General features: G+C 39.2%; 2 protein-coding genes across 3 annotated transcripts; one reads left to right on the top strand and one right to left on the bottom strand.

The window, feature by feature from the left end:
- Positions 1-646: 646 nt before the first annotated feature.
- LOC141911426 (cell division cycle protein 16 homolog) lies at positions 647-14,241 on the bottom strand. Its single transcript, XM_074802446.1, has 18 exons — positions 13,961-14,241; positions 13,643-13,877; positions 13,413-13,467; positions 12,964-13,061; positions 12,499-12,537; positions 11,689-11,853; positions 10,810-10,969; positions 10,206-10,300; positions 9,166-9,299; positions 8,115-8,194; positions 7,854-7,903; positions 7,665-7,735; positions 4,676-4,801; positions 3,852-4,004; positions 3,620-3,745; positions 2,992-3,127; positions 2,067-2,157; positions 647-1,176 (listed from the first exon to the last, which is right to left on the bottom strand). Exons 2-18 carry the CDS (start codon positions 13,733-13,735, stop codon positions 1,022-1,024), a joined length of 1,827 nt encoding a protein of 608 aa, XP_074658547.1. The 5' UTR covers positions 13,736-13,877; positions 13,961-14,241; the 3' UTR covers positions 647-1,021.
- On the top strand, positions 14,226-23,481 carry LOC141911427 (E3 ubiquitin-protein ligase RNF13-like). 2 transcript variants are annotated; one of them, XM_074802447.1, is made up of 10 exons: positions 14,226-14,408; positions 15,831-15,970; positions 16,066-16,152; positions 16,916-17,044; positions 17,934-18,012; positions 18,706-18,790; positions 19,026-19,131; positions 19,559-19,733; positions 20,162-20,362; positions 21,025-23,481. In XM_074802447.1, the coding sequence occupies exons 2-10, from the start codon at positions 15,860-15,862 to the stop codon at positions 21,531-21,533; spliced, it is 1,482 nt and encodes a 493-aa protein (XP_074658548.1). In that variant the 5' UTR covers positions 14,226-14,408; positions 15,831-15,859; the 3' UTR covers positions 21,534-23,481. The 2 variants fall into 2 exon arrangements, with proteins under 2 accessions (XP_074658548.1, XP_074658549.1); XM_074802448.1 differs by lacking the exon at positions 14,226-14,408 and adding an exon at positions 14,774-14,847.
- The last annotated feature ends 1,108 nt before the right edge of the window (positions 23,482-24,589 follow it).

Raw genomic sequence — 24,589 nt, 5'->3', positions numbered from 1 at the left:
CTGAAGATGACTATTATAGGATATAGTCGAAACAGAAGATGAATAAATTTATAGCTAAAAGGTAACTTTTCGGACTTGATCCTTCGTTATATCTACGAGCAATTATCTAAAGATAATTGCTGGTAGGTTATATCAATACGTGTGGGATTCTCGTCACAACAAGGAATACATAGTGTTTCATCAATTGGTTATTATTACATTGAAAATTAACCAATTTAAACTCGAACTCAGAACTGTGGAATCGGACCGGCCTCAGATATCCACCAGAGCGACATCTATCAAACAATGTGTTAACTACAAGCGTGGAGACCGGACCGCTACACAACGACAGCCCGCGGGAAATGATCCTGCACAGGGCGGCTCCGCAGATTCGGCACTGATCCAGGACGATCGTGGGTTCGAATCCAGCATTAAATTGAATGGAACAATTCCGCTCACACTTAACTCACTACCACTCAAGAAAACATCCTTCATTCAGTTCCTTTACCATTTCAAAACTACATTACCGCTACTGGGACACCAGAATGTTTTTTGGCTTCCTCATTCAGCTTAATACCGTTCAAATCCTGACACAACAAATTCGGAATTTTACAAATTCATTAAATATAAATTTATTATACAAATACATTACATACAATTCACCAGAACTGAATCTCAAAGATATTTCTATACAAAAAGCAAACGAATACTCATCATTTAAAATTAAGCATTGCCCGCGGTGGGGGTGGGGAGGATGTAGCATAATTGCCCGGATGGGGAGGGGGGATCCTTATTTTTACTCCTCCTAACACACTGAGATCTTAACGATTTATATTTAAATAAGAATTCAATTCGATCTCCACTAGACCGCTCCCCTGAACACGTTGAAAGCTTGATTGGGAGAAATCTGATTTATTCCAGACCCCCCACACGACCCCCACCAGATCGGTCATTAGTGGATACGAGGGAATTCATCGCCGAATCAAAGCGCCATCTACCGGCAGACGTTCGCGCGGTTATCACCGATTCGTACCGACGACGGTTAATTGTTGCCTTCCATATCGATGTCGATCGCCAGGCTAGCGTCCGACAGCGTACTGGTTTCGATCAGCGACGGCTCGGAGATCGTCGACGTCTCCGCCAGCGACGACGAGCTGAATTTCGTCGTTCCGGTCAAAATCGGTTCCTGCGTCATATCTAGAAGAAACGTTTCGAAAAAGAATAACGACTCAAACGGGGCTGAATTTCTGCGGCCGGTCGCTCAAACGTCGGTTAAAGATAACCGGTGGATGAAATACCATAGCAACAATGGACTTTCAATTGTCACCATGTCGACTATCCACTGGGTAGCTCAGACCAACTTTTGAGCAACTGCAGCCACAGACGTCTATTGCAGCTTGGCTTGAGGGGACGTCGAGTGACCTAGCTCAAGTCAGTATTAGGGATCATTCATTTATTACGTACGCATAAGATTTGAATTTTTCAACCCCCCCTCCCCCTCTGTACGCAAAATCGGCCATTTTTTCATATACATTAAGCATTACAGTACGCAATTGCACCGACCCCTCCCCCCTCCCCCCTCCCCTAATGCGTACGTAATAAATGAATGACCCCTTAGTAGAACATACCTGATATAATAGTACAATAACCACACTCAAACGTGGTGAACGGATAATAAGATAGAAACCCACTGTGTACAAATCGGTCTCTTAGAAATATGATGGAGGCCAGTTTTATAAAGCCTCCTATTAAGACCTATATCAGGTATATTAAAGGTAAACATCCACTACGTGTAAATTACAAGAATTATGAAATCGAGAATTTATCTTATCGAAAATTTTCACCCCTAGAGATCATCAGTCATCAGGAAGGTGACCACTTTTATCTCTAGGTTGAGATCGAAACGTCGTGTCATATTTTATGAATAAATAAATTCTCGATTTCAAAATTCTTATAATTTGTACGTAGTGGATTTCTATCTTTAATATACCTGATATAGGTTTTAATAGGAGGCTTTATAAAACTGGCCTCCATCATATTTCTAAGAGACCGATGATTTGAACATCCGGGGTTCGTACGTCACTTACCCTCGCACGGAGCCATTTCGCCCATCAATTGTTCGATCGAATTCGTCAACATCGTCGTCGAAAACGTGTCGTCCCTTCTCAAACCTAGGGCCTGAAATTACGAACGAAATTGCAAATTAATGAACGGTCTTAAATCTAAGCATCGGTTGTAGCAAGGCTTTAATCTGTCATCAGGAAGGTGGCCTCTTTTATTTGACATGCTTATTCCCTGATTATTCCGTGACAAGGTGTTTTCCTCACTTGATCCTTAAAGAAAGTTACTTTTAAAACTGAGCTGAAAAACTTTTCTCTTAACCCTTTCAGTGCGTCTACATCGCAGTGCGGTGTACGAATCAGTGGATGGATTTTGCTAGTACACAGCACAGCGGTGTATTGATGTAATTAGTAATTATCTCTCTTGAGAAATGGCAGCACCTGCCATAATGAAACATTAGTAACTAACGATACACTGCGCCGCGGTGTAGACGCACTATAGTGCTATTCCTGTTATTCAACACACTAGGGTGGAATTTTTCAAAATTTTCAAATTATCTCTAGCACTTTAGGGTATTAACTAGTCAGCACTGAAAGGGTTCAAGGTGAAAATTTCATATTTCAATGAAGCGTCTGCATCACTTTCATATCCAAAATACAGAAGACTCTTAAATCAGTACTGTTAATCTCGGTAAAGCGTTTATTTAAATCCAATATCTAATTCACAGCTGGGGAAGTGGGGTATTAATTAGTCAGCACTGAAAGGGTTAAGAAAGTAACTTTTAAAACTGAGCTGAAAAAATTTTCTCTTAATTAACTGTTTTTATAGCCTTGTTCATTTGTAAACCATGCTACACACGGAGCGCGGTATATAAGAAATTAACATAATTTATCATAATCATCAATCGTCCACCCTGATCGTTGAATCATTTTTCGAAAATCGAATATTTACCCGATGAAAATAGTCGACGGCTAAACTGCTCTCCCCGGTCAATGCGTACACGTAACCGATTGTCGAATACGTCGACGGATTCTGAGGACTCAATATCAGCGCTCGCCGGTGAAATTCTAACGATTCGTCGTATTTTCTGAAACGACAAACGCAGTTGAATAATCAATAGTTGAGTTTGAAAATCTATAGCAGACGCAGATTCAAGAAATTAGTTTTTGAAAAATTATTTGGAGTTTTTGATTTTATTAAATCGAAATTAGCAAAATAGCCAGAAAGAAATGGGTGAGCCGACGTTAATGATTTTGACAGTTGAGTTTAAAGTTCAAAGCTGCAGACATTAATGATTTTGACAGTTGAGTTTAAATTTAAAGTAGCAGATGTAAATGATTTTGACACAAATTCAAACCACTAGCAGACGTAAATCGTTTTGACAGTTTAGTTTAAAATTCAATCAGTGGCAGACGTTAATGATTTTGAAAGTCGAGTTTAAAATTCAAAGTGGCAGATGAAAATGATTTTGACAGTTGAGTTTAAAATTCAATCAATGGCAGACGTTAATGAATTTGACAGTTAAGTTTAAAATTCAAAGAAATTCAGACGGTGAACAGATGAGAGAACGAATTCTTACTTCAGTTTTCGACAGACGTGTCCGAGGTTGTTCAACAACGGTTCCCACGTCTCGGGAATCATCTCGCGACTGACGGCGCGGATCTTATCGAGGGCGTCTCGGAAAAACTTTTCCGCCGTTTCCCAACTAGACGAACGAAAACAAAAACCCTAAAACTATCCATCATTCTCGAAAATGGAGCTGAACCCGCTGATTTCCGCAGTACTTTCGAAAACTTCGGACTCAAACTTACTCTTGATTTTGAAACGCTATGACGCCCATTTCGTGAAGTACGAATGGATCTTCGGGAGCGATGCTCAAAGCCTGGCTGAAAAATCTCTCGGCAAGTTTTGGATTATTCGTCAGTCCGTATTCTAACCCGATGTATAACACCGGCAGGTGACATCTACAATAAACATTGAGAAATCAACATTCAAATCACATTATTTGAAAGAATTCAGTTCGTTTTACGACATTAAAATTTTAAGATATCCAGCCACAAGAGTTCTTAAAGGTTGAGGAATCCGAAATTCCCCGATATTTCTGCGACCCTTGGCCGAAAAATTCCTTGATTGAATTATAAGATATCCTCAGCGAGGGCTGTTTCTTATCAAGAGGTTCCTTGTGTCACTCGTCACAGCAAGTAAACAACAAGACACCAAAAATTCAAATTCCCTGATTAAATTATAAGATATCCTCAGTGAGGGCTGTTTCTTATCAAGAGGTTCCTTGTGTCACTCGTCACAGCAAGAACAACAAGACACCAAAAATTCTAATTCCCTGATTAAATTATAAGATATCCTCAGTGAGGACTGTTTCTTATCAAGAGGTTCCTTGTGCCACTCGTCACACCAAAATTCAAATCCCGAAAAGTTTCAGGACCCAGTTCCACAGTTGTGAGTTAGAGTTACCTCAGAGTTAAATCTTAACTCACAACTGTGGAACTGGACGCAGAATTCCCTGTTTTTCCCAACCGAGGAAATAAGCCTGGAATTCCCAGATATCCCTGATCTGTAAGAACCCAGCTGATGATTAATGATTTTCAGAACTGAACGATACTAGAATCGAAATACAGACCCTTTCATGAGTTGTGACGCGGTGAAGTAAGCAGCCATCGCCTGATCGTGTTCGTTCTCCGACGCAAATGAGTGACCAAACGCGAGCCACGCCGGGCTGAATACACGATCCAACGCTGTAGCCTTACTGAAAAATTATTATTATAATTATTTTTATTATTATTCATTTTTCTGATAGAATTACAACAATCTATAATAAAGCGATACATAAAATATAAGTCCCACGATCATGAAATCAATTTTGTTAATAACGGGTGAATATCATAATGTTTAAATCTATTAAGAATTCGAATTCGTCAAGGAATGCATCACGAAAATTCAGATTCTTAACCCGTTCAGTGTTGACTAATTAATACCCTATAGGCCCTAGTGCTGGAGATAATTTGAAAATTTTAAAAAATTCCACCCTAGTGTGTTGAATAACGGGAATACCACTATAGTGCGTCTTTACCGCGGCGCGGTGTATCGTTAGTTACTAGTATTTCACTATGTTGACAGGTGCTGCCATCTTTCAATAGAGATAAAAACTAATTACTAATTACACCAATACACCGCAGTGAGGTGTACTTGCAAAATCCATCACCCATTCATACACAGCGCTGCGGTGTAGATGCACTGAACGGGTTAATAGATTTACATTTTAAAAAATGTTCGGTTTTGTGATTGTGGGACATGACTTTCCATCATATATATCTATGCAGTTTGTAAAGAGCTTTCAGATTGTTTTCAGTGTAAAGTGCTTTTACAGGTCACGCAGCCAGCTTTCAGCATGCGAAAAATTATCAAGTTTACACTGAATTAAATCATCTTGTCACTGTTGTTGATGTACATATTTTGTTCTGATTCTTATGGAAAGAAATTATTTTTCTGTTCTATTTAGAATCACAAAAATACTTGATCAGTAAAATCTTATTAGCTTTTTTCCTAAAGGCGCCGTTTGTCGCGCAGTAAACGAAAAAATTTGCGGACGAGTCAAAAATACTCAGCAGAATTCCTACTTTACGCATGATCATTCGTTTATCGAAAGATAAATCATGACGTAATCCAAACTTCGATGAGAAGTAACTTATCAGACGGTCCAGCGACGCGGGAATTTCACAGACGAAAAACACAAATACAATTATAAGAACCAGTTTTAATATTTTGAGTTCGGTAGATTTTTCACCGGGCGCCGCCGCGTCCGCGTGAAATTGTTTCTTTCGATTTAGTTTTCGAAATATCATAATTACGAACAAAGTTAGATTTATCGCAATTAAAAAACCGAAAGGTACAAGAACAGTCATGAAAATGTAAGTATCAGTGATGTAGTTCTGTGCACGTTCAAATTTATAAACGAAAGGCGTTTGAATTGTTTTCGCTCCAAAAGCTCCCATTGTGAATAAACGTTCGAAACAGCGTCGCGTGGCCCTTCCGGGTAAACGTAGTGGAAAATAATACGGCCAGTAACAAACTGCGGAAGAAAATACGTTTAAAACCGACAGAAAAATTATTGGTTTTTTGTTCCAGAATCGTCTAAAATACAGCGGACTCGCGACTACCAGAAGTCTTTCAAAATTTATTGTGACTACTCCCCAATTTTTTGCCATTTGAAACGTATGAAACAGCGGTAGAACCCAAATTATAATTTCGTGTCCAAAAAACCAGTCGTCGTAACGGCCGAGAACATATTCACTCAGTATTGTATGGATAATGAATATTCGAAGTGGATAAAGTAGAAACACTGAAAATACGAACAGTAAATCAAACCAGGCGAGAATGATTATAGTTTGATAAATGTCGCGACCGATCTTTGTGAATACTAGAATAGAAACAGAGTTCAGAATCATTCCGCAAACTGAAGCCGGAAAATATCCGCACGCGTAAATACTATAGCTGAAAACGTGATCCCATCTTAAGGGTGGAGACCCGCAGGCTCTAAATGCAGTCGTAGAGATTGTGGTAGAGATAGTGGTAGAATTCATGTTGAAGTTCATAGACCTGTAATCAGTGACTGTGCAGTAACACAAACCTCTCTCTCTTCTCACTCTGTGTCTCGCCCTATCATCAAATCTACCCACAACGCGCGCTGCGAACTTGCAACTATTTTCATCGGATAGAAAATTCAGATTTCACACAAAGGTGAATGAATCTCTACATGTCGTATGAAGTGAAGTGAAGCGATCTCTACGACTGTCGCTATACCAGACACGTCCGGAACTAAGGAGACGACTTGCTACGAGTCAGCAAAGTCTCACAGAGTACATTGTATCATCGATCCAGAAATAAAGCAGCTTTTTAGAAAAGTCCATGATACACCAATTGGAAAAGAAGCAACGAAGTTCTTGGTTAACCTAGACTTAATGAACAAACCATAAAAACCAACGTATCCCTTTTAAATAAGTTATTTGACTAAAAGCTCTCAATTTACCAGTATCAACAGTTACAGCTATGAACAGTCACTAAAAGATTAGTCTCAACTCAACCCTTACAGCCTCCTTATAGGATCATTCCTTTTTAATGTTCGTAGTGGTTGTGGTAGCTTCTAGGAACTTAGATAACTTCAGAACCCGATTGAAACCTGGACCCAGTTCCACAGTTGTGAGTTAAGAGTTAATTCTGAGTCAAAATCAGTTCATTTTCAATGAGTTAAATCTTAACTCACAACTGTGGAACTGGGTCCTGATGACCACTGGCTTGAGAAATATATCAGTTTTTTTCTTCTGACTGGTTTATCAAAGATTCTGATTAATAAGAATACAGAAATGTTTGAACCTTACTATTGAAATGAAATCACCCTATGACATCATCAAACTAACAAGTGAATTTATCTATGTCGACCCTTCCAGAAACATGTCTGCCGCTATTAATCACCATTTGACATCATAGTATTGCGTAAAAATTCTCAAACACTCTTGCCTCCATCGTAAATCCCCCTATGACATCATAGTCATCAGATCGCCGTTTTATGATATTTTTGAATCATTTTTTGAAGGAACAAGTTGAAATTGTACCTGAAGTATCGACGAGCTGGTTCATTTTTACCGACCACTAAATAATAACAACCAACAGCGAACCAGGACACCTTCAAACAAAAAAGGAAAAAAAAACAACTTAAAATGAAATAATCAAATTTCATAATTTACTTCAAATTTGTCATTTTTCCAAAATTGAACGTTGGTGACGCTCGGCGGAACACTTACTGGTTTATTCGGGTACATGTCGACCAGTCTGTGAGCCAAGTGAAATAATTCTACAAATATAGAAAACACGAAAAGGAGCTGAAATAAAAATATCCTAAATCGGTTCCACAGTTCACTGGATATTCAATTTGACTCTAACGAGACTGAAAAAATACTGAGAAAGTTAATGAAATATAACTCAGACTCAACTACCGTGGAACTCTGGGTCTTCAAATTTAAGCATTTTAGGATTTCCGATGATTATTTGCGAACGCTACTCACTGATTGGTTTATTCAATTCGACCAATACGGCAATGTGTAACGGTAAACATTCGTTATTGAACGGAGATTCTTTAAGTACCCTGAAAAATATCAACGACGTGTCGGAACTGATTTCGATTCGATTTATTCGATGATTATCTAATATATATTCCATGGTTCCCACAGTTATATGAATTCAAAATTCCCAAGTTTTTCCCAAGTATTTCATGGGTGATTTTTCAATTTTCCCGAATGGCAATGAACAGACATTATCATGCTACAGCCAACATTTTAGCTGTGACTGGTTGATAAAGGTGATTTTCCAGGGAAATCGCTGAAGAAAGTTGCCCTTAATAAAGTTGCCCTTGGCAAATGCAATGTGTGAAATGTAATGAATTTCCCAAATATTTCCCTGTTTTGAGGAATATTTTTCAAATTCCCAAATATTTCCAAACCGCGAATTATTATTTCAAAATTCCCAAGTTTTTCCCAATTTCCCTGTTCTGTGGGAACCATGATATTCATAATTAGTTAATACATGACAATCACCAGGACCTCGCAAAATCACTGTATGATTGTCAAGCCGAGGTCCTGGAGCAGACGTTAGATCACGAATAGTATCCTTTCCAAAAATAATCATCAAAATTTATCAAATAAAAAAAAGTTATTAAACAAATTTAATTACAAAATAAATGCCAAAATTAATAATAATAATAATAATAATAATAATACTAATAATAATAAACATTTATAAGGCGCCTGTTTCTTAAAAGATAAGTTCACCGGCGCACTGCGATGGTTCATAATCACTAAGTATAGGCACGTTGAAAGAGTAGATGTTTAAGTGAACGTTTAAACTGGTTGACATCGTGAATATTACGCAGGTGGTTTATCAACGTTATTCCAAAGGGAAGCAGCGACTACAGTAAATGAACGTCCACTTAAAGTACTTAGGCTGGAGACAGTAAATTTTGAGATTCAAAATTCACAATTGCAATTGTTACTAGGTATCAACGTATATAAACGTTATTGTAAAGATTATTACGGCGTCCAAAAAAAACCCCCGACTTACGTGGAAGTAATTTTGAAACATTCTCGGAAATCACAGTTATAATAATGACGTTCGGCGAGGTTTATGATCACGTCGATATTCTCGCACAGATTACTCAACGACGTCGGCAACGCTAGATCTTTCGGTTTATCGTACTGAAAATAATTAGAAGAAACGCGTTAATCACCCTTAATTTCTGGCTTTGTTTTTAAATTACCTTAACTCGTATTATATTCACCCCTAGTTTGCTGTTTGCCGTCTTTGTTCTCCGGCTTAAATTAAATTACTTTAATCTTAATCCTATTGTCTGATTCTTGTATAATTATTCCGTTATTTCAGTCTGTTCTCAGGTACGCCTGATGATGGCTAATGGTATATAACCGAAACATTGCTCGAAATATATATATATATCTCCCACAATAAGTTCAGCCAAAACGAGAAACTTGAATAGAAGAGTTATATATATTTGCGCAACGTTTCGGCTAAAGACTATTAGCCATCATCAGGCGTACTCAAAGCCATCATCAGGCGTACTGGACAGTACGCCTGATGATGGCTAATAGTCTTTAGCCGAAACGTTGCGCAAATACATATAACTCTTCTATTCAAGTTTCTCGTTTTGGCTGAACTTATTGTGGGATTTCTCTTGTTATCTTCTTACACGGATATTGTGTATCTTCTCGTCTCATATATATATCTCCTTTTTTGGCTGAATTTATTGTGGGATTTCTCTCGTTATGCAAAAATTCGCTAAAGCGGCTAGCTTTTGGGAAGATTGGGTCAACACTGACGGACATGCATAACATAACGTAATGAAAATTTAGATGCATTCGGACCACTTTCCTTGTGGAAATTCCCCCGTTTTCAAAAAAATTCCGAAGGTCGACAGAAAAATATGTCCGCCATGGGCTAAAATAAAATATAAATAGTGAATTGTACAACTTTTTGGGACAGGACAAAATTCATCAGACGATTTGTTGGTCTGATTATCTGACGTGGTAGTGATTGCAGCTGCCTGTTACGAGTCTCTTAAAACTGATAATTTTCATTTGCTTACGAACCTTTTTCAGTTTATTCTCGTAGAGAAATCGAACCAACTCGATCTCGTTTAGGTCGCATTGTTTACTGAATGGTAACGATTCGAGAAGATCGCGTTCTGAAAAATTGTCAACGTACAATAATTAATAACATTAGCGGTTTCACTGATCACAATCTGGAGAATGAAACTTCAAGGTAGCTTGTGTATAGAGATTCTGCACTCAAAGTTATAGGGCATTTTCATGATAATTCCAATATTTTTTGAAATTTTTTAAGCAGACGACCATTTTTCACATCAATCTGAACCACACTTTTTTCATCAGTTTTCACACATTTTCATGATTTTTTCCTTTTGTTTTAAGCACACGTCAATTTTACGCTATTTTCGACAATTTTTATTTTTTCAGCTCGATCTAACACCTGGGCCCAGTTTCACAGAAAAAGATTCGACCCTTTAATCAATTCGATTTATTCAATAATTGAGTTAAATCTTAAAGCGCTCTGAGCAGCCTGGCTGGATTTAACGCTATATAAATCGCATTATTATCATTATAATTATCAAATCGATTTTATCCATCTTGTGAAATTGGGCCCTGTACAATAATTGATTCAAACACATCTACTCACCTTCCTGCGCGGAGAGCATGTGATTGTTGACCAGATAATCGAACGCCTCGTAACAATGAACGTCGAGTTGCAGCGCCTCGCGGAAACATTCAGCGGCTAAATTACGATTGTCCATTCCCGAATAAACGAGACCTCTTAACAAACAGATACAGGCGGAAATCTGAAATATCGACAAAAACCAGACAATTAAAAATAACCACCACCAGTTACTACTGCAGTGACTGAAACAGAGGGTTTGATTTTGAAATCGGAAATTTTAAGGACAGATAATAGCAGGGTCCCTACATTCCAGGAGAAAATTTCTAATTTCGAGGAAGCGTCTGCATCACTTTCATATCTCAATTACAGTAGACTCCTCCTCAATCAGTACTGTTTATCTCAATAAACTGATAATTCAGTGGTTTTGTAATCAGATCAGTCATTCCCATATAAGGAGAATATTTGGGGGAAATCTCAATTTTCGAGGAAGCGTCTGCATCACTTTTATATCTCAATTACAGTAGACTCCTCCTAAGTCGGTACTATTTATCTCTCGGTAAACCGATAATTTGGTGGCTCGGTGAGAAAATTTCATTACCTTAACTCAGTTTCTCATTTTGGTAATGACCTTATAGATCCTACTTCCAACTCTTGCGCCTAATTGGGTGAAAAATCGATTTACGCATCCTTTACCGGACAGCTACGGTACAAACATTTCTAGTTGCCTATATTTCTAAAAATCATGATCAAGCTAACCATAACAGACCAGGCAGTTATAATGAGCTGAATATAAATTTTATTGCAGTTTACAAAAATGACCTGGACCGATTTATAGGAGAAACAAGGTATCACTTCTTTTTAAGCCGTATAATCGTATAAGTACATAATAAGGAAACTGACCCCTTTGACTGGTATGCCAGCCTCTTCCTCTACGACCATACTTTTCTCATGTTTAGAAGCCGATGATGTTAATGATGTTGATGAGTTGTTGACCGGCGTTTTTTGACCGGTCGATTCGACCAGATCCAGTATATCCAACGCCTCCTGGTATTCTTTAGTTTCATACTGAAAATAGCACACATTAACTAATATTTAAGTAAAACCAATCTAGAATTTCCTCTATTCCTTAAATGTTCTCACAATCATCAAATATATATTTATTCATCAACCCTTTCAGTATGTGTACCTTGCAATGCGGTGTATAATCCACCCACCCTCATTGTGGCGACCACGCAGTGCGATGTGTCCATGTAGTGTTCTCGAGAGAATTTTTTAACTTATTTCTTTTCATTTATTCATCTTTCATACACATACCCTGCGGTGCATGCACCCTATATTGTGGCTGCCCCGCAGTGCTATGTGTCCAAATAGTGTTCTCAGGGAATTTTTAGATTTTTTTCTATTCATTTATTCATCTTTCAATACACATGTACCCTGCGGTGCATGCAACCTATATCGTGCCTGCCCCGCGGTGCGATGTGTCCATGTTATTGTTATTTAGTTAAAATCTAATCTCTACTGAAAGATGGCAGCACCATGGTGAAATATTAGTAACTAATGATACACCGCACCGTGATGTAGATGCAATAACACGTTATGCCTGTTATTCAACACTGGGGTGGAACCTTTTTTAATATAAAATTATCAGCATTTTCGGGGGATGAAAACTTTCGGCACTAAAATGATTTATGAACATTAAAAAAAACTTACATGACATTTGGCGGCTAAATATCTACAGGCCACGTGTGTCTGAAAATGAAAACAAGATTTAAATCATTCTGTATCTCAGTAAAACAGAGAATCCGGCGTGTGACTAATGACTTGAATCTCATTTAATGAAGAAATAGCTTTCTTTGAGTTTTAACTTATTTTTTAAACGTTTTTATAAATATAAATTATATCCTCATAGTCATCTTCATGAATACAAGTGTTATAACAAAAATAGGAAATTTCTTAGAGTTTCAACTTTTATTTTTTTCAACTTTTTTTTGGCCATATCCTCATAGTCATCTTGAGGAATACAAGTGTTATAACAAATACATACGTACATTGTAAGAATATATTTAAATCGGGTAAAAACTTGACTCAAAAGTTAAATATCTATCAACTAATTCTACTCAAATTACTGGGAAGTCAAGACTATGAAATTTAAGAGTTTATTCAAGTTTTTTTTACCTTGTGCAGTTTTTTTGAAGTGATTAAATTCGCTGCTCTGTGAAATTCGCCGGTCAGATACTGAGTCTGCGCGTACCAGTAAACATCTTGAGTTTCACCTAAAATCAATTTTTGAAACCATAAGAATATTGATCTAGTCAGGCAGAATAGAGGAGGGAGGGGGTGTAGGCCTACCTCACCAGCAGAAATAATATAGCTAATAGGCCTATTTTATCATTGATAGTTTTGAGAATTTGAGATATAATGACTTTCTTCTGGGGAACACATCTTTTCTGATTCCCTTCTAGCCCGGCCCCGCAGGTGCCCGACAAAACAGTTTTTGACCCAGTATCCTAGGTACTATACATAAAAAGACTTTTTGTTGGGCTGGATGTTTAGTTACTGATCCTATTTTAATTAATTAATAAAATATTATCCAAATGAATTGGGAATTTTTGCAGAATGTTTACCTTTTGACAGTGAAACTAATTTATCTGCCCAGAACAGAGCGCTGTTATACTGGTGCTGAAAATATAAATACAATACAGAATTCGACCAGACAAATGTCAATGAATAAATTGCTTTTTTGACTTGAATTTGTTCATCCTCGGGCACTTTGGACCGCTATAAATCACTTTAAATCGATTCAGACCACACAATAATTCACCTAAAATTCTCTATAATGACTGAAATATTTTACCTTGTCGATGTAACCCCGAACCATGTCGCGTAATCGCTGTAAATTCACCGCACTGGTCATTATACCGCTATCCAGTTCGATTTCGCCCGCCATATTGAATCTTATCGTTCCCAACCGTCACGTGGCGCCATCTAACGCCCAAATTTCTAAACCGGCAGCTGCTGCCATCCATGGTGTGATTGCGCAATGCCTTATTGGTTCTGTTTCACGCTAAGGATGCCTCCTTTAGATCAAACTTAAAAAAATTCCAAAGAAGAACAACTTTAGATTGCCTTGGAATAAAGTCGAAGTTCATAAAAATTTTAGTAGTGAAATGACCTCATCTTTAGAACTCTGCCTGTTTCTGACATTTTCCGTAAAATCTTTGTTTGTACTGTCCAATTTGTACGAACTAAATGCCTATCTTCAATGTTTTGTCCAGTCAATTTAATTATTGCATGTCTTAACCTATGTGTAAATGTTATACACGGCGCAATAAGTACAAGTTCAAGTTCAAGTTGTCCTAATAGCTGTCACGAGGAGAACTAACGGGATTCGAACCCTCGGTGTTGACTCACAGCCATCTTGTGACGGAACGTCGACTTTCACCATTTATTCTGGTAAACAAAGTCACAGCCTAGTGACTTAATATCTGTTTATTTCCACAGTTAATCAGTAACAGTTTATTTCCTCGAATAGATTTTCGGGACGAGATGACAATCTTAACGATCATATATTTTTGAACTGAAGCGAAAATCGGCACCGAATTCGGACCAACCCAAGAACTGTAAGTACATGAAAAATATTCCTTTTGTCTTCGTTGATGGAAAAACCAGCGTATTAATTGCTATGTCGTATGTGTGACGTATTCATGACAGGTTTTCTAGGTCAGTAGGTCCATCTTTCAAGAATAGGGGACTATAGCAATATATATGTAGTGATAGTAATCAATTAAGTAATTAGTAATTGATAATGATGATATAATGATAAGTAATGTATATAGTAATTAATGATGATTAGGGAACTAAACCTAACCCTAACCCTAATCCTAACCCTAATCCTAACCACTAGTCCCCTATTCTTGAATCTTACCGAGAATTATTCCCAAGTAGAGAATTGTTTAATCCTTTTTTAGTTAGTAGTATTTTACGGTTTCTCTAGTATGCCTACCAGGGCAGGCTAAAGGCCGGGCTAACTAGAGCCGTATTAGTAGCGGCTTAATAAATGTAAGTAAATAAGACATAACAGATTTTTAGACTGAGAAAGTCGTACATTCCCTGAGTCCTGGGACGGCACAGGGGCTCGTATCAGAGTTGTAGGTAATGTAAAAACGATAATCTGTTAATCCAATGTCTATACTATAGACATTGGATTAACAGATTATCGTTTTTACATTACCTACAACTCTGATACGAGCCCCTGTGGGACTGGGTGGCCCAGTTTTCACGAGAATTCATATTTTTGGCTTAATTGCTGTTGATTTCTTCACATTGCCAAAAGGAAAACAATTTCAAGGCCATGTCTATGTTTATACGGGAGTCTTACCCACTGAGCCATAGAGGACAATGGAAGGCTTTACGAAATCTAATTTATTCATGAACTGACCCTGCTTTCAAGCCTGTGCGTACTTAGATATAGTATTTAGACTCCCGGACTGTTTGAACAATTAAAACTTAGCTCTTGATTGACTGCAGTTATAGGTGTCCCTAATGGTTGAGTACCTAACCTAACCATAACAACTTATTCTTAACCCTTTCAGTGCTGACTAATTAATGCCCTATAGTGCTGGAGATAATTTGAAAATTTTTAAAAATTCCACCCTAGTATGTTGAATAACGGGAATACCTCTATAGTGCGTCTACACCGCGGTGCGGTGTATCGTTAGTTACTAGCATTTCACTATGTTTGACACGTGCTGCCATTTTTCAAGAGAGATTATTACTAATTACATCACTACACCCCAATGCGGTGTACTAGCAAAATCTATCGCTGATCTATTTAGACGCACTGAAAGGGTTAAATAACATTAGCGGAATTGTGAATTCGACTGCAGTTGGATTCTCTAACTACCCATAAAACTGGACCTTGCCCAGAGATAGCTCCCTTCTCAATGCCTTGAGCCTCGAACCCTCTACGCGTGGAGCTTGGGCTGGATACAAAACTTGTTCTAAACATCAAAAAATTATTCATTTGTTATTGATTTGAATAGCCGAAGTTGATTCCGATACACGCGTACAGATGGCGCTGCTGGTGAATATGTTGTCGTCGGGTATTGCTAAATGTCGGCACTGGCTGTTACTCGGACTGATCGTCGGCCAAATCCAAACGATGTTGGCTTTCGTAACGATCGTAAGTAACCGGGGGGAATTGTCGCAACATTTTAACGATTGTCTGGTTTAAATTTAACGATTAACGATTTTCGCTTTTTCATTTCGTTTTTTTAGCTGAATCAGAAAAATCGTACCGTCGATCAAATGTTCGACGCTCCGGCAGATTTCGGACCTTCGTTCGGCCGTAGAAACGCTTTCAGGGTAAATATACATGAATATAGTTCAAAAAGGTCATATTGGTCGCATCTACGGGATTCTTACGCATCACTGGCAATCAGGGAATTCTAGATTTATTTTTCCCTGCATTGGAAAAACAGGGAATTCCGAATCTTCTCTTTCAAATCAGGAAATAGTCAGGGGTTTGAGTTTCTGGTGTCTTGTTCTTTCTGGTGATGAGTGACGCAAGGAACCTCTTGATAAGAAACAGCCATCACTGAGGATATCTTATAATTTAATCAGGGAATTTGAGTTTTTGGTGTCTTGTTGTTCTTGCTGGTGACAAGTGCCACAATGAACCTCTTGATAAGAGACAGCCCTCACTGAGGATATCTTATAATCTAATCAGGGAATTTGAATTTTTGGTCTCTTGTTGTTCTTGCTGGTGACGAGTGACACAAGGAACCTCTTAATAAGAAACAGCCCTCACTGAGGATATCTTATAATCTAATCAGGGAATTTGAATTTTTGGTCTCTTGTTGTTCTTGCTGGTGACGAGTGAAACGAGGAACCTCTTGATAAGAAACAGTCCTCACTGAGGATATCTTATAATTTAATCAGGGAATTTGAATTTTTGGTGTCTTGTTGTTCTTGCTGGTGACGAGTGACACGAAGAACCTCTTGATAACAGACAGCCCTCATTAATTTATGGTCAGGGAAATGTTAGAAATATCAGGGAATATTGGTAAATTGCATGAATTTCAAACAGTGAAGCTACCAGAATTGTAAGATTATATTTCGTTTTCAGGGTTTGTTAGTCATAGCTGATCCGCTGAACGCGTGTACAATGATAGAACCACCACCCCCGCGCAATCTAACAGATTCTTACAAGTGGATAGCACTAGTCAGACGACACGACTGTAACTTCGATATAAAGGTACATAATTTAACGCTCAATAATGATACCTTGTTTCTCCTAATCGGCGAGTTCATTTCTCTGCCGCGTCTGTTATTGTTAGCTTGATCATGAGTAATATGTAGAGGGTAGATAGGCGTCCAAACAGGTCAATTTTTAAACTCAGCTGAAATGAGAAAAACCTAAAAGTGCTTTGATGGTTACCTCTACAAATCCAATGACATCATCAAGTATATCAATAGAAAGGCCTCCATAAATCCCCCTATGACATCATCAAACTGTCTACTAGTGATTTGATCTATAGACGCTTCTAGGAAAGATGCCTGCCTCCATAAATCCCCCTATGACATCATCAAACTGTCTGCTAGTGATTTGTTCTATAGACGCTTCTAGGAAAGATGCCTGCCTCCATAAATCCCCCTATGACATCATCAAACTGTCTGCTAGTGATTTGTTCTATAGACGCTTCTAGGAAAGATGCCTGCCTCCATAAATCCCCCTATGACATCATCAAACTGTCTACTAGTGATTTGTTCTATAGACGCTTCTAGAAAAGATGTCTGCCTCCATAAATCTCCCTTTGACATCATCAAACTGTCTACTAGTGATTTGTTCTATAGACGCTTCTAGAAAAGATGGCTGCGTCCATAAATCCCCCTATGACATCATCAAATTTAACAATCAACTGGTGTCTTTATCCATAGACCCCTCCAGAATAGTTTTGATTTAACATGTTGCACTTAAATCGGAAAATTGCCCACTGATCAGATCTATAGACCCTTCGAGAAAAGATGGCCGCCGTCATCAAATCCCCCAATGACATCATCAAATCGAGTTTACGGATGAAGTATGATATGGAAGTGAAAGCTATGAAAGGAATTGAACGTTTATGTGAATGATATTATTGCAGGTATTGAACGCGCAGAAAAGCGGATATCAAGCAGTTATTGTTTATAACACCGGCTCAAACGATATAAAAAACATGCACGGTAAGAATAACCTAGAAAACCTATCATCTCTATACCTCCTAACGGCCAATCCAAGGGTTAATTTTGAAGGTCTTCTGACACATTTAAGGACATGTTTCGATAATTGAAAAGTCATTCGGAGGCATGTGTCGCATTATAAGATTTGTAGATGGCTTAGACGCAATATTAAGAGCATTTTTAGGAAGAAAACTTGTCCCAGGGAAGTTTAAGATTCTCTATATATGATAAGGCAGTTAAAAGTTAAGAGACCAGTCAAAAATAGGTAATCGTCTAAACATGAAGCCCTCATGACCCCCTGGATCTAAATCCGCCTTCGCCGTATTTACTTAAACCAGGGTGAATTAACCCTTTCAGAGCTGACTAATTAATACCCTATAGTGCTGGAGATAATTTGAAAATTTTAGAAAATTCCACCTTAGTGTGTTGAATAACGGGCGTACCACTATAGCGCGTCTACACCACGATGCGGTGTATTGTTAGTTACTAATATTTCACTATGTTTGACAGGTGCTGCCATTTTTCGAGAGAGATAATTACTACTAATTACATCAATACACCGCAGTGCGGTGAACTAGCAAAATCTATCACTGATTTATGCACCGCACTGCGGTGTAGACGCACTGAAAGGGTTAAGCCGTATTTACTTAGACCTGTCGGGTGAATTAAGCTATGTTTTCAATATTTTTATCGTAGGTAATCTGGATGTTGATATTCCCTCATGTTTCATCGGTGAAGACGACGGTATGAGTTTAATGGATCAGTTCACTTACGAAAGCGGGTCAGTTTTAAGAAAATACTTCATCATTGATATTACGGGGGCGGGGGTGCAAGGGGCTGATGTAAACGCCGCCGCCGCAAAGTTAGAGGGCGTTTGGAATTTAAAAATCAACCCTTTCTCCTGATAGTAGGGGCGGGTGTCTCATCAAATCCTCTGCATAGGGGCCCGAATAGCCGAAAGTTAATTGATGCAACTAATCCCCTTTGAATTAATTCCGTGTTTGTTGTTTTTACAGTTATACGATAGTTATAGATGGCGAGATGCCTTTGAATCCGCAGTATTATTTATTACCGTTCGCGATCGTAGTCGGCGTCTGCTTCATATTAATGGTCATATTCATGGTAAGTGTGGATCATTCGACATTCTGTTCGTTTTTTGATTGATCAAAAACACTAGGCGGCAATCTGATGATGTCATAGGGGGATTTATGAAGGTAGCTTTTCTTTGATTTGGTAGATTTAATGATGTCATAGGGAGGATTTATGAAGGTAGCTTTTCTTTGATTTGGTAGATTTAATGATGTCATAGGGGGATTTATAGTAGATATCTTTTCTATTTAATTATGTCATAGGGGGATATATGGAAGCAATCATCTTTCCTAGAATTTGAGGTATAGGGGCATCTATGGGTGTATATATCTGTTCTATAATTTGGTGAATTTGATGACGTCATAGGGGGGTTTATGGAAGTAGACATCTTTTCTGGAAGGGGGGGGGTATAATATGGAATAAAGTGTAATCTGTGTCTGTTTGGTTGTTTTTATGGCAGCTCGTAAAATGGATTCGCGACATCAGAAAGAGGCGAAAATCACGTTTATCTGCGCAACATCTGAAGAAGATTCCGGTGAAGAAGTTCAAAAAGGGCGACGATTACGACGTCTGCGCGATCTGCCTCGACGACTACGAGGAGGGAGATAAAATGAGGATTTTACCCTGTTCACACGGTAAGTGCTGATAGACCCTCAAACACAGCTGATAGACCCTCATAGAGCTGATAGACCCTCATAGAGCTGATAGACCCTCGCATGGATGATAGACCCTCACTCACAGATGATAGACCCTCGCATGGCTTATAGACCCTCATAGAGCTGATAGACCCTCATAGAACTGTGGTTTACTGTTTTTGAATACTGTGAGAGAGTCCCTGTAGAAAGATTTTGTCGTTCCCTGACAGTCCAGCGTGGTCCCCTTGAAGAAAGTTTTCCCCTGACAATCCAGAGCTTGAAGATAGTTTTGCTGTAATGCCATGGAGAGTTTAAGAATATAGTTTCTTGTCTTTGAATACAAGTTTGCTATCCCCGAGTGTTTGATGTGCTGCCCCAAAAAGAAATTACTGATGTCTGATTTGTAATTGTGTTCCTCTTATTTTCAGCGTATCACGTAAAATGCGTCGATCCGTGGTTACTCAACAATAAACGGACGTGTCCGGTGTGTAAACGTAAGGTAATCCCCGGCGACGACCCGGAGGACACGGACTCCGACTCGGATGAAGACCACGAGCGTCGCGTATCGGAGGTGACGCCGTTACTATCGGCTCCGTCTGCTCGCGCCGGAAACACGTTCGAAAGTTCGGGTACGATTTTTTGATAATATTTTTGGTAGATTTTGATTGATTTTCAAATCAGGGTTTTGACAGATCAGGGAAAATCAGGCAATTAAGCGAATTTTTGTTCTGAAGCCAAACTAATAACTTAAGACCAGTCTAAGCTCATTTTAGTTCTATAGTCAATCTAACAACTTAAGACCAGTCTAAGATCATTTTGGTTCTATAACCAATCTAACAACTTAAGATCAGTCTAAACTCATTTTGGTTCTATAGCTAATCTAACAACTTAAGACCAGTCTAAGCTCATTTTAGTTCTATAAACAATCTTACAGCTTAAGACCAGTCTAAGCTAATTTTTTTTGAGCCTTGAGTTCTTGAGCCGATCTAACAACTTAAGACCAGTGTAAGTTGATTTTAGTTCTTAAGCCAATCCAAGATCAGTCTAAGGTCATTTTAAATCTTTAGCCAATCTAACAACTTCAGACCAGTTGAATCAAACAGTATCCGTCTATGTCTTATGTATTTGACTGTGTTAATTGATTGGATTCTTAGCAGATCAAGTCAGGGAAAACAAGGTGTATATCAGGGAATAGTCAAGTCAAATAAGAGTGGCCACCTAGTAAGAGTGGACCTTAAGCCACAAAAGTCTGCAATGAGAAATATAAATATTTTGCGTCGATATTTTCTAGGTTTACCGGCCGCGTTCAGAAATCAAGTTTTAACAATCAACGATGATTATTCCGACGACGACGACGACGAACGCCCGACCCTCGTTTCCATTTTATCAAAAACTCCCGCCGCTTGTTCGCAGGAGCCGCTTCGATTGAACGGGTTCGTCGACGGTCACAGCGAGGAGGAACCTCCGGCGCCCGTTCACGGACTTACGAATTCAGCAAACACGCCGGATCCGGATTTTAGCTCAAGCGGTGCCGTCGGAGGCGTCGAAGATGACAAAGAAAACTCGGCCAGTTCGTCGGGAAGTCGACAGTCGACGCCGTCTGCCAAACCGAAAAATAAAACGTCTGCTAAGAAGAAGAAGCAAAAGAGGTCGTCGACCTTGAACGCGGCAGACGGAACAAACAATGAACAGATGTCGCGCTCGTTGCCGATAGAAACGGAAGTATTGATTAAACGATCGGACGATCGCGCAGGCGGATGTAACAGTAACCACGACGATGACGCTGCGGACGTCGTTTAATTCCGCCGCGTGTTTATTGTCGTCGTAACCGTGGAGATCGTCGGCGATTACGCGCGCAGGGATATAACTACGTTTTAGAATTTGTGGTTCGTCGTTTTATGCTGAAATGCGAGGATTCTGAAAAAAGTGCGGAAATTTTGTTTTTGGTTCCATTTCAACACATCGCACCCCTCTTTATTTACCGTAAATATTGTGTTTTTCCTTTCTCTAAACCGAACCGACCCCGGGCTCTGTGCCCCGAATTGCCCGGGACTGTTAGGAGTAAAACGGTAAGAGTTAGAGATTATTGTTATGATTTTGTGTTTGCCGGGAATTATATACAGAACCTTGTTGCGATAACTTACAAATTCAATGCCAGAATTCACAATATTTCATTATTACGGTTAATTAATTATAATCAGTTATTTTCTCACGATTTTTACGTTGTAACCAACCACCACAAAAAAAAAACGTCATATTTTGTCCCACTTCCTACGCTAGCTAGTACTACGACTTTCTTCGCTACTTATACCCTTTCTGGGTTCGAAATACATTTTCTTCGGGAGAATCTGTTTTTCATTGGGAATGATAATAGAATACACATAAACTTTCCGATAGAAAATACTATGAGAAATCGAACCTTTTGCCTAGTCCTTCGTTCCATGAACTGTAGACATACATTCTTAGCGCTTTTAGGAATTGAAGAAGCAATATTATAATAATTGAATGGCTTTTTTTGGCTAATTTGGCATTTATCTATTTGAAATCGAGACCAAGTTCTCCGGTTGTGGGTTTCACAGTTTTATCATTGAATTTGTCTCCACAGTTGCATCGGAGCCCACAAGTTGAGAGGACCGGACCCTGTTCTGCAGTTGTTTGACTGGAGTTAAAATTAGTCCATTCCTGATGTTTGAATCCTTGGGGCCGGTTCCATAGTCGAGACTTTAGTCCAATCCAAAAATCATCTTAAATCTCGAGACTGGTTTTAAAGTTGTTTGACTTGCTATAGAACCATAACGAGCTTAAAGTTGTTAGATTGGCTATAGAACTAAGATGGTCTTAAGTTGTTGTTAGATTGGCTACAGAACTGAAATGAGCTCAGACCGGTCTTAAATTGTTAGATTGGTTATAGAACCAAAATGAGCTTAGACTGGTCTTAAGTTGTTAGATTGGCTACAGAACTGAAATGAGCTCAGACCGGTCTTAAGTTGTTAGATTGGTTATAGAACCAAAATGAGCTTAGACTGGTCTTAAGTTGTTAGATTGGCTATAGAACTAAAATGAGCTTAGACTGGTCTTAAGTTGTTAGATGAGTTATAGAACCAAACTGAGCTTAGACTGGTCTGAAGTTGGTTGATTGGTTGTAAATCTAAGATGGTCTTAAATTGATATCAAGTCTAAGCCATGACTATGGAACTAGAGTCAAATTTTAACCATAAAACTCTAGAACTAGGTCCTAAGTCTCTGAAGTTGCCATCATTAGCCGTATATATATATTTCATAATCGAAAAATTACTATTTTGGTTGCAAAAAAAACTCTTCATTGCCCATGTATGGAAATTAGCAATAATTTTATTCCTAAATCTAGATTTTCGGTAATAAATTCCACAGTTGCGCAAGGTCGGATTCAACTCCGGAATTAAAATTAGGCCATTTTCAAAATCGCTTAATTCCGCGAGTGACAATTTTGTCGACCCACCTCTGTGGAACCGGGTAAGGCTTCAGAATTTCGGGGGTCCAACTTTCCCTCGGAAATATCTTCAACAACTTAGTCCCAATTTCGGCGAGACAGTCGGTTTGAATTATTTTGTTTTAAAGTCGTTCTTACTTCTTTTTCGCGGTATGTTTACTCATTAATATCTTATTATTATTGTACGATATAATTATTCGTATATATATATTGAAATTTATATTCTTAATTCTTTAATAAAATAATATAATACGATATAAATATTTGTATATGATTGTTACACAAAATAAACTAACTGTATCTTGGTTTCAAATTCGTGTTTTTGACTAGAATGGTTTTTGGACTGTCAGATCAATATGCAGCCTGGACCCTGCACCCCTTCAGCCTGGACCCTGCACCCCCTCAGCCTGGACCCTGCACCCCTTCAGCCTGGACCCTGCACCCTTCAGCCTGGACCCTGCACCCCTTCAGCCTGGACCCTGCACCATCCTCAGCCTGGAGTCTGCACCCCTTCAGCCTGGAGCCTGCACCCTTCAGCCTGGACCCTGCCCCTCTTCAGCCTGGACCCTGCACCTTCCTCAGCCTGGAGCCTGCACCCTTCAGCCTGGACCCTGCCCCTCTTCAGCCTGGACCCTGCACCTTCCTCAGCCTGGAGCCTGCACCCCTTCAGCCTGGACCCTGCCCCTCTTCAGCCTGGACCCTGCACCTTCCTCAGCCTGGAGCCTGCACCCTTCAGCCTGGACCCTGCCCCTCTTCAGCCTGGACCCTGCACCTTCCTCAGCCTGGAGCCTGCACCCTTCAGCCTGGACCCTGCCCCTCTTCAGCCTGGACCCTGCACCTTCCTCAGCCTGCACCCCTTCAGCCTGGACCCTGCCCCTCTTCAGCCTGGACCCTGCACCTTCCTCAGCCTGCACCCCTTCAGCCTGGACCCTGCCCCTCTTCAGCCTGGACCCTGCACCCCTTCAGCCTGGACCCTGCACCCCTTCAGCTAGGAATATGTAACTCACACAGGAGACATCATTCTTCCATTTCACGTGTGTCCACACTTCACATGGGTTGGGAACTTCACCAGTGACAGAATATCTACAATATCAATTTTGTAGCATCAAATGAATACAGTCTTTTGACAGAATATCCACGATGATGACCTCGGTTCTGATAGTAAATCCAAGATCGGATTCGACGCGCCAAATATGATCTTTTGAAATGCATTTTTACGCAGAGTTGAAGGGTCATTTTTAAAGTGTAACTTTGACGGGTAAAAATTTGACGTATCATTTTGACAGTACATGTATATCTATGCTGTTTCAAGAGCTAGGACGAATCAATTGCCCAGAAGTGATCAGTGTCCTTAGCTTTTGATTATTTGATCAACACTAAGTATCAG

The sequence above is a fragment of the Tubulanus polymorphus genome, chromosome 9 (genome assembly GCF_964204645.1).
Source record: "Tubulanus polymorphus chromosome 9, tnTubPoly1.2, whole genome shotgun sequence".
In the NCBI taxonomy this organism is placed as follows: domain Eukaryota; kingdom Metazoa; phylum Nemertea; class Palaeonemertea; order Tubulaniformes; family Tubulanidae; genus Tubulanus; species Tubulanus polymorphus.
This window is presented reverse-complemented; position numbering and strand designations above follow the sequence as displayed.

Bases quoted from the DNA above. Each gene is read 5' to 3' on its own strand.
- LOC141911426 (XM_074802446.1), bottom strand. From the start codon at position 13,735: ATGGCGGGCGAAATCGAACTGGATAGCGGTATAATGACCAGTGCGGTG. The intron at 10,301-10,809 runs GTGAGTAGATGT...ACAATTTTTCAG, and splicing joins CATGCTCTCCGCGCAGGAAG to AACGCGATCTTCTCGAATCG. The intron at 3,746-3,851 runs GTAAGTTTGAGT...TCGTTCGTCTAG, and splicing joins ATAGCGTTTCAAAATCAAGA to TTGGGAAACGGCGGAAAAGT.
- LOC141911427 (XM_074802447.1), top strand. From the start codon at position 15,860: ATGGCGCTGCTGGTGAATATGTTGTCGTCGGGTATTGCTAAATGTCGG. The intron at 19,132-19,558 runs GTAAGTGTGGAT...TTTTTATGGCAG, and splicing joins TATTAATGGTCATATTCATG to CTCGTAAAATGGATTCGCGA. The intron at 20,363-21,024 runs GTACGATTTTTT...GATATTTTCTAG, and splicing joins AAACACGTTCGAAAGTTCGG to GTTTACCGGCCGCGTTCAGA.